Source organism: Myotis davidii, unplaced genomic scaffold, assembly GCF_000327345.1.
Source record: "Myotis davidii unplaced genomic scaffold, ASM32734v1 scaffold143, whole genome shotgun sequence".
Classification (NCBI taxonomy): Eukaryota; Metazoa; Chordata; class Mammalia; order Chiroptera; family Vespertilionidae; genus Myotis; species Myotis davidii.
The window spans coordinates 7,225,045-7,235,101 of record NW_006294876.1 but is presented as its reverse complement, the minus strand read 5'-3'; the positions used below and the strand labels follow the sequence as shown (position 1 = coordinate 7,235,101).

The 10,057-nt window shown below is 37.8% G+C and overlaps 1 protein-coding gene across 1 annotated transcript in view; it reads right to left on the bottom strand.

Moving 5' to 3' along the window:
- Positions 1-7,055: 7,055 nt before the first annotated feature.
- EMB (embigin) overlaps positions 7,056-10,057 on the bottom strand; it is a 19,135-nt gene continuing 16,133 nt past the window's right edge. The window contains exons 8-9 of the mRNA XM_015567658.1: positions 7,779-7,833; positions 7,056-7,199 (exon numbers count right to left, since the gene is read on the bottom strand). Coding sequence (XP_015423144.1) covers positions 7,182-7,199; positions 7,779-7,833 — 73 coding nt within the window. The 3' untranslated portion in view covers positions 7,056-7,181. The remainder of the gene's footprint in view (positions 7,200-7,778; positions 7,834-10,057) is intronic.

Below are 10,057 nucleotides of genomic sequence, written 5' to 3'. Positions count from 1 at the left end.
CTCCCTCCCCTGAGGGCTCCCGGACTGTGAGAGGGGGCAGGCCAGGCTGAGGGACCCCCCTCCAGTGCATGAATTTTCATGCACCGGACCTCTAGCCTATATATAAAAGGCCTGTGGCCATAACGCCATAACGCCATAACAACCAAACTACCGATCACCAGGAGTCTGGGTCCTGCTGGTGCGGCAGGTCTGGGTCTCACACAATGTTGTGTGCTGGGCCTCTAGTCTCTCTTTATATAAAAGCATAATATGCACACTATCTGTGCACTAATTTGAATTTATTGGGGTGGCATTGGTTAATAAAATTATGTAGGTTTCAGGTATACAATTCAATAACATAGTATCTGTATATTGTATTGTGTGTTCACCACCCCAAGTCAAGCTTCCTTCCATCACCATTGATTCCCCCTTTCCCTCTGGTAATCACCATACTATTGTCTGTATTTATGAGTGATTCCTCTTCATTTTGATTTTTCAAATGGTTTTAGTTACTATATTTCTTTATTCTTTCTAAATAAATTTTAGAATCCTCTAACTTTTATCTTTAGAAAAAATCTTTTTGAATGCTAAAAAAAGAAAACATTATAATTAGGAACTCTGTCATAATAAATCCATGATTATTTTAAAAAAACAGTAAAGTTTATGATTAAATTTACATATTAAGAGGTAAGTAATTAATATAAACATATTTTGTGATTTTTTTACATTTAATCTCATTATAGTCCATTATATATGTACTGAGAATCATTGATCGGCTGCCTTCTGCACACCTGACACTGGGGATCGAGCCCGCAACCCCAGCATCTACCCATAAATTTAATATTCACTTGTTTATCAAATGAATTTTAGAAAAATAAGAATTTGAGCTAAGTTATTTTCTGAAATAAATCACAAATTAAATAGCAGAATCACTTTTTATGAACAAAAATTCTTAAAGATAATAACACATCAAAGTAATATGGAGATGTTAGCCAATATCATAAACAAATTTCCCTAACATTTTCCCATTTGGGAAATGAGAGAGTAAGAAATATAGATGTTACAGGTTAATCATGTGATTAAAAGTAATTTTGACAACATTATTCATGAGTGGTCATTGATTTCATAAGTAAATTTTATTGCAAAGGCATAATCAGGCATTTCTGATTCATTGAGAATCACACATACTATTATCAAGGCACATTAACCATGAAAATAAACAACTCCAAAGAATTGTCCAGTTCACTTCATAGGCAATAAAAAAAATATGGCTTTCTTTCCTAGTTTCTCTTACCACTTTTAAATCATACTTTTGAATGCTAATAAATTTTAAATTATTTTTGGAAAGTAATAAGCCTTTAATTACCTAAATCAAAATTACCTCATGATAGCCACTTCTCAGTGGTGAGAATGACACGCCATTCGATAATGAAAGTTCTTTCCCTGAAATAAGTGAACTCATGTTTATCATTCACACTTAACGCTGCTGATGTGACCGCTGAGCCTGGGCTAGAACATGAGTAAAACACGTAGCTCTTCCCTGCAGGCTGAAAATGAGACCCCCCAGTCTGTTTCCTGTCTCTGGTCCTGGTAAAATTACAGATAGCACCTTCTTTCATTCTCAGGATTTGGGAGATCCATTCTATGGTAACATTAGCTATTGAGAAGTAAAACTGGGGTGGTGGGAAAGACTCCCAAAATAAACAACAGTGTTTTGATCCCCAGCACCACTGCAGGGGCATGAGTATGTCACAGCATAGGTCCTAGGACCCTTAAGGATAAGATTATGGAACTTTTATTTAACTGACTTTTTTTAAAAGTACATTTTATAAAAAAGATAGTTGAGCCCTGGCCAGTGTGGCTCAGTTAGATGAGCATCACCTTGTGCCCTTAGAGGTTGCTAGTTTGATTCCTGGTCAGGGCACATGCCCGGGTTGTGGGCTTCAACCCCAGTAGGGGGTGTTCAGGAGGCAGCTGATCAATGGTTCTCTTTCATTCATGTTTCTCTCTCCTTTAAAAAATCTATAAAAAAATACTTAAAAAAATAGTTGATAGACAAGGGCCTCATTTTCTAAGAAACGTAAGTAGCAAGCCAAAGCTCTTCAACGTGGTTGTTAAACCTAGACTCTTGAGGAGGCCTCCTTGGATTTCAGTTCCCAGCTCCAAACACCTTTTAAAAATATATTCTTATTAGTTTCAGGGAGGAAGGAAGAGGGAGAGAAAGATAGAAACATCAGTGATGAGAGAAAATCACTGATTGGCTGGCTCCTGCATGCTCCCCACTGGGGATTGAACCCACATCCTGGGCATGTGCCCTTGATTGGAATGGAATCTGGGGTCCTTGAGTCTGCAGGTAAACACTCTATCCATTGAGCAAAACCGGCTAGGGCTTAATCTCTTAAAGCTTCAATTTCCTCATCTATGTAAAAGTAGGTGATAATAGTTCCTATGCATAAGATGATGTAGAGGTTAAATGAGATAACACATTTCAAAACATTTAGCACAGTGCTGGTCACATGCTAAGCACTCAAGACATGTTAGTTATTATTTAATAATTTTATATATCCTCAATAAAGGACTCAGTTAAAAAAAAACTGGGCATGGAACTGACCTTCATTCCTAAATATCATATGCGAGAAATGCACAGAGAATTCAGTGTTCTAATCTATACTAGAGTAGAATAAATTCACAGTTAATTAATCAAAATCAAAATAGATATTGCATAACTATGTATAATTTAAGATTCCAAAATAATTGAGTCATTTCTTTATTTTTCATTTATTCAATGAATAGTAGTTCAGAGCATGCTTAGGTAGGTCACTGTGACTTTTTTTTTAATATGTTTTTATTGATTTCAGAGAGGAAGGGAGAGGGAGAGAGAGAGGAAAATCAATGATGAGAGATAATCATTGATCAGCTACCTCCTGCACGACCCCTACTGGGGACTGAGCCTTCAACCCAGGCATGTGCCCTTGACTGGAATTGAACTCGGGACCCTTCAGTCCGCAGGCCGATGCTCTATCCACTGGGCCAAACCAGCTAGGGCACTGTGACTTTTAATTAACAGTGGAACACATATTGAGTTTATTCCCACCTAAAGATGAACAATGCTGATACCAGTAAGTCCCTAATTCATTGCATAGCTTGTTCAATTAGAATTGTTCATTTTCTACAAAGAAGTATAGTAGACATTCAGTAAATCATTCTGTATAAATCGATTTAAATGCCTCAAAGATGAAGGCCCAGGGAATAAGGGGACAGAACTGATATTTCTTTATTTTGATGAATTTGATTTAAAGACAACCTTTCAGTGATCGAAACTAAAAAAGTAACACTTTCTAAAAAAATTGCTTCGTTTAAGATTAAATTTTGAATTGGATTCCTCGATATTTTAAGATACTATAAGGTACTGATGGTGAGGAGGAATGAGAAACCCAGTGGAGTGGGCACAAATATTAACACTGGCCAACGGTACCACGCAAAGGAGTACAGTGCTCCAACTTTTTATATTTAATGAAAATCTATACATTAACTCACAAAAGGGAAGGATAAGATTTAGATTTGTACTGTCCATGGAAAAATAGAGGAACAGGACTTTTTATTTTATTACTATGTGTTTTTCCAAGTAATAGAAGCAAAACTTAAAGTTATACAAGCTTGCTTATCTCTGTTAAAATATTTAGTATTAATTTTGCCTGCCAGCTCTGTGGGGTGGGGCTGGGGCCTCAGAAAAGGAACAGTGGCCTCCGCCAGCACGTATGTCTGGCAGAAAGCTGCCCCGCTCCCCCAGCTCTTGCCATGATGCCAGACAATTCAGCTCTTCCCCGGTGTCCCTGGTGATTTCCAAGCTGCTATCCTAGTGCCAGAGGTCAGAGGGAGGGAGTCAGAATAAGTCTGTGCTCAGGCACTTGAAGACGAATTGCCTGGGCTCCCCCAGCCTTATGTCTCACTCAGCCTCAATTTCTGCTGGAATTTACAGCCAGAAGTTATGGGGGCTTCTCTTCTTGGCTCTGGAACCCTGGCCTGGGAGGCCTGGTATGAGGCTGAGGTCACTCGCTCCTCAGGGGGCACCTCTTGGTTTTTATCCACCACACATGGGTGTGGGACCAGCTGGTTCCATGTCTCCGCCCCTCTTGTCAGTCTCAATGTGGCTGCTTCCTTATGGCCTTAGTTGTACACATCCTTTCAGCTAGATTTCAGGCGGTTCTGAATAATGGCTGTTCAGTAGTTCAGTTGTAGTTATGATATGGTTGTGGGAGGATTCAAGTACCACATTTGCCTACACGGCCACTTTCAAGAACTCTGAACCAAATCTTTTTATGTAAAAACTAAGTCAAGACATTGGAGAGAGATTAGGAAGTTGGAAAACAGCAATATTAATAAATGGCAAAGGTGAGCCTGCAGCGGTTTGATATAGAAGCTGCCACAAAGTAAGAGCTGTGTTTTAGAATGATGATTTTGGCAGCTATGCAAAAAAAAATGGATGAATAGAAGCTGAGACTGAGGTAGGAAAATCAAGACTTTAGCTGTTGCAGCTGGATAGAGTGAGGTAGGGAGACAATCTGGGCTTAATGTGCTGTTAGAAAAGGGAAGAAAGATTAATGACTCACATATTTTAGTTAACAGAGGAGGGGGAGGAAATATACAATTAATTCTAGGTTTTGCCCTAAGTAACTGGATACTGAGAAAAAGAGGAAGACTACGAAGGAGAAGATTTACGTTAGAGCACAAGCTCATATGAAAGTATCTGAGCATTTTAAGACATTAAAGCTACTTAGTATACTGCAAACCTCTGGTAACTGGAACGATTAAAAGAATTTTCCATTTAATATATAAATGTGCAGAGGTTTTCCTAGTTCAGCTTTTCTGCTCACTGAGTATTTTCAGTTTACAATTGGTCATTATGAGTTCATCCATTTATTATCTCCACGAGGTTAGTTAATGGAAGCATTTCATTTTTAATCTAACATTGGCAAAGGAATTTTTAGGAAGTCCTTCAGAGAGACTCTGAAAAGCCAGACTTCAACTTTAATTTTCTGAGTACTTTTTCTGCTTAAAGTTATTGAAACAAAGTATCATTGCTTAGAAAAATAGCAAGCACTGCCACTTAAAAATTCAATTCACTATATAACTATTTCAGATCATTTTACCTTGGGGCAGCAATTTGTCTTGCTTGAAATGTATTTTAGCCTAATAGTAGTAGCAAAATGTTAGGATGAGCTACAAACTGTTTTTGGTTTCTACATACCCAGGCACATAAATACTGTTTTGAATTGGACTCAGTCAAATAACAGGTCTAATTTCCCACTGAATTCAAATTGTTTAGATTAATTAAGTGAACTGATTGGCTCTCTGTTATCATGTAGATATCACCCAAGATTGTTATCAAATTAATAGTAAATGAAAGAAAAGCATGGCTTATGGCTCCAGAATAAAATAATAGCTGTCATTATTTAAGGCAGCAGTTCTCAACCTGTGGGTCACGACCCCTTTGGGGGTCAAACGACCCTTTCACAGGGGTCGCCTAAGACCATCGGAAAACACATATAATCACATATTGTTTTTGTGATTAATCACTATGCTTTAATTATGTTCAATTTGTAACAATGAAATTGGGGGTCACCACAACATGAGGAACTGTATTAAAGGGTTGTGGCATTAGGAAGGTTGAGAACCACTGATTTAAGGGATATATTCTCTTGTTCAAAAAAACTTGTATGCAGCATTAACATGCTCTACACAAAATACTACTACAACAGAATGAGAAAGTCCAAGTTACTACTTTATGTATATTACTCATACTAGTAATATTTTAAACATTAGTTAGGATGCCATATAAAATAGAGATTTCACTCTCAGAATTTTATTATAGTTCTCTCAGCCAGCACATAGTATAAGTTTCCATAAAGTTTTTTGTTTTTTTTAACTCATTGAACTCCTCCTCTCCATATTCGAATCCCCTTGCCACCAAGAATTGTGGGTTCTCTTGCCACCATCCCAAACTTCCCTCATTGCCTCTGACTGTCCTGATCCCTGTGAGCAGTGGGACAGTGGACCCACCATCAGCAAGGAAGTTTCATGTTACTGTCTTCAGCCCAACCCAGTGTTCAATAGTAGACTTTTAGAATTCTATGCAAAGCCATTGACAAATTGTCATGTCTGTGGAGATTTCACTTGATTTGGTTAGAGTGATTTTGTAATACTATCTCAGTTACATAAGCAATGGAAACTAAGTCTATTTTTGAAGAAAAGGCCTGAGGCATTTACAACATCACAGAAGTGCTGTAGCGCTTCCCGGTCTCAGACAAAAGACGAGGGTTGTATTTTTAGATGTTTAGCCAGCCATGGACAACAGAAAACCAGGTATGAAGCCAAAGCTCCCGGGGAACTGTGCACCACAAAAGCATCCTGGTAGTACTGCACTGTGGCTCTATGGCCCTGCATGCTACAGCGTCAGTACTCGATGGGACTTATGAAACCCAACATCTGTGGCTTTACAGAAAGTGTTCTACGTAAGGACTAAGAGCCACTTGAGCCTGGTGTAGGAAAGCGGCAGGGGTGGGTGGAATAAAGCTTGGGAAATGTGTTTTTGTGGGGACAGAGCTTTGGGGCAAGTGCAGTTTTATTTCCTGACCTTCAACTCATAATTCTGGAGGAAAATTATGTTTTTCCTGTGGTGACTGTAGCAAGTAACCATCAATAGCAAAGGCAGAAAGTATTCATTTTCTAGTAAAGACATACTTTTTTTTTCAATATGAAAGAAGGATGAATTTCAGACGAATATCATTACAAATAGTTTTATACATAGTAAGCACGATTTGAGGGAAATACTCTTCAAGACAAATGGCAAAGGCTTCCTTTTAAATGAATTCTTTGGTTATTAACAGGTCTTGAGTAACATTAGCTGGTTTCTGCTCTGTGTATCCCTGGAGGACCAGGATAAGATTAATTATCCTGGGTTATAGCTCAAGAACATATTTAATACAATTTACTTTGCTTTTATGTAAACAAATTGAAGATTGAAAATATCTTTAGATCTGAGATAGTATCTGTTATTTACAAAGCTACTACTGACTATGTTGCTTAAACTTTTTATTCTTTTAAAAATAAAAATTCCGATTTTCTTAACAGGAAGCATAAACAAGGCAGAAATACAAACTCTTTGTACATCTTCCCATGAGTCTTGGCATGAGGCTTCTCATTCATTGGCCCACAGATTCCTGAGTTAAATAAAAACATAATGAAACTTAATTAGCATGTCCTGGTTACTCTATAATGGCTTATCATCACTTCAGCAAAGCAAAACTTGCTGGGAAGGGGTGATCCAACTTATTGCCAAAACCAGCAGTTCCTATTCTCACTACTCAGGAGAAAAATGCTGACAAACTATGAAAATTTTTATTCTATCAGTAAAGAAGATAAGCTAATATTAACCAAAAAGATGGAATATGTCAGAATAAAATAGGACAATCCAGAAAAATTGAGACAGGAAAAAAAAATAAGACTACATGAAGAGTTGTAAAAGAAACTAGCCCATGGTGACAAAAGAAAAACACACACATATATGTAGGCAGTACAATAGCTTTACTTTTATATTGGTTCCCTGGTGGGAAAAAATATGTCATTTATTTTTGTATAACTCTGTTTTCTCCCATAATATTGTAAACAAGCAGACCCACGCACATAGTGATTGACTAGGTCTTTAATGAAACTTTTTTAAAGAAGTAGCTGGGTTAGTACACAGCCTAGGACTGTTGGATTTTACCTTTTATTTGGAATAGCATTTAGAAGTAACTTACATTTTTTCTGTACCTGGGGACATTATTTTCTATACCATTGCTATCATCTGATTTCCTGTATTGAAAATAAAGAAGGAAAGTCACTAGATGTTTACACTACATAAAATTAAGTCAGTAACCATCTACATCATGACTATCAGGTTAATGTGAACAGTAAGTACAGACAGAGTTTACCCGTAAAAATGTTTCACTCGAGGGAGAACTGCTTCTCCCTAAGCACGTGTCGGGGCTTGGGTAGATGGCTGTAATGTATGTGTTGTTTTGATGAATGCAAGGTAATAGCCAATCAGGGGCTCAGCCAACATATGAGTTACAGGGGCTGAACTTTGACGAGTTTATTGCACTGAATAGAGGATGAACATGGTTCTTTATCTACCCAGTGTGCATCCGAGCAAGAATACACGTCTGGGCTTCAGATTCTGAAGACCAGGGTGGCTAAACTCTGTAGCAAGGGTGTGCAACGAATCCCCTTCTAGGTCTTTTAGGAAGCTTTGAGCTCATTAAGCCATTAATACCACAGAATACATTCAACCATCAAATCAATTATGTTGAAATCTGGGGGCAAGGACAGTTAGGTGAGATTGTGTGGATTAAATATCTGAGTGGATTAGATGCTGAGTGAGCTCCTCATTGGACTATGTGAATGAGCACTAAACCTAGCCTGTTTGATGTTGCATATTTATACAATTTTAAAAAATCATTTCATCAATACACTGTGAATAACTGGCATCTAAGTGAACATACACATTATACATAAAATTATACATAAAACATATTGATACATAATATTTGTTCTCTGTCAAGAAAAATGTATCTCCTAGCTAAAACATTCTAAAAGAGCATTGGGAAAAGGTAGGTCTAAATGACTTCAAGTGCCCCTGACACTGGTATGAAATCTAAAGCTACTGCTATAACCTAAAGATGAGGAAAATAAAATGCTGTCAGTGATCTCCGTGGAGCAGTATGGGATGGAGAAAATGATGTACAATATCCCAGTTTGCAAAGAGCAGGAAGTTAATGCATTGCACTAGAGACTGAATCAATTTGACATTGCCAAGATATTCTAGAAAAAATACTTTTAACGTATTTTTTTTAATAGGGTAGGCTACATAAGCGAAAATTAAATTATGAAGAATTGGTCGTCGGTTCCATGGGGTTCTGACACCATCCTTTCAGAGTGTCCTATGCCAACCAGAATGTGCTGAGACCCCAGCAGCCTCCTACTGTCACTGCAAGGGAATGGGTGGAAACACTGGGGAGACTGAGCTGGGGAAACCAAAGAGCTGGGCAAGGTTGTAACATTTCAAATATCTGTCATGAATTGTATATGACTTTAAGTATAAGAAAGAGATTCCACACGTGGGAGCCAGAAAGATGCAAAGTGCAAATCAGTATAAGTAAGATGTCCAAGTTCTCTAGAACGAGGGACAATTCATTCTCTCCCAGCCACGAAAGTCTGTGATTCGAAGGCAACACCGTTGTATTCCTATCTGTGGTTATGGGACTCCTGATATAATGATTTTATGCCTTAATTTATAAGCTCATATGGTATTGGTTTATTTTATTTTCCACATGTGAATTGATTAAAGTAACTATTTTGCATAGCATCTACAATATCTGAATGATAGCCGTATACCCTGCCCCATTCTTTAAGAGTGGCTACTGCACTCACACCTCACAGCTCCTATTGACTGATAAACTTTAAAGGCAATTTTTTGTTGGTAACATTTGCTCAGGCCTCCAATTTCTTAGGTTTCTCTTGGCTGCTTTCATCTGGTTTTATTTTCTGGTGCCCAGTCCTTGGCTGTGTTACTGAGATCTTTTTTGAAGTATCGTTGGCATACAATATTATATTAGTCTCAACATAGTGATTCAACATTTACATACCTTGCATTGTGACCACCACAATAAGTCTAGTAGTCATCTATCATCATACAAAATTATTACAATATTGTTGACTACTTTCCCTATGCTGTGCATTACATCCTGTGGCTTATGTATGGACCTAGAAGGTATTATGTTAAGTGAAATAAATCAGACAGAGAAAGACAAATACCATATGATTTCACTTATATGTGGAATCTAAAAAACAAAAAACCAATGAGGAAACAGACTCATAGAGACAGAGAACAAACGGATGGTTGCCAGTGGGGAGGGGGATGGATGAAAATAATGAGGGGAGTAAGAGGTACTAGCTTCCAGTTATAAAACAAAGTTGCTAACGATTTTAATCCCAATCTTGGCCTCCTCCGTCACTGGACTCTACACTCAGTTATCTG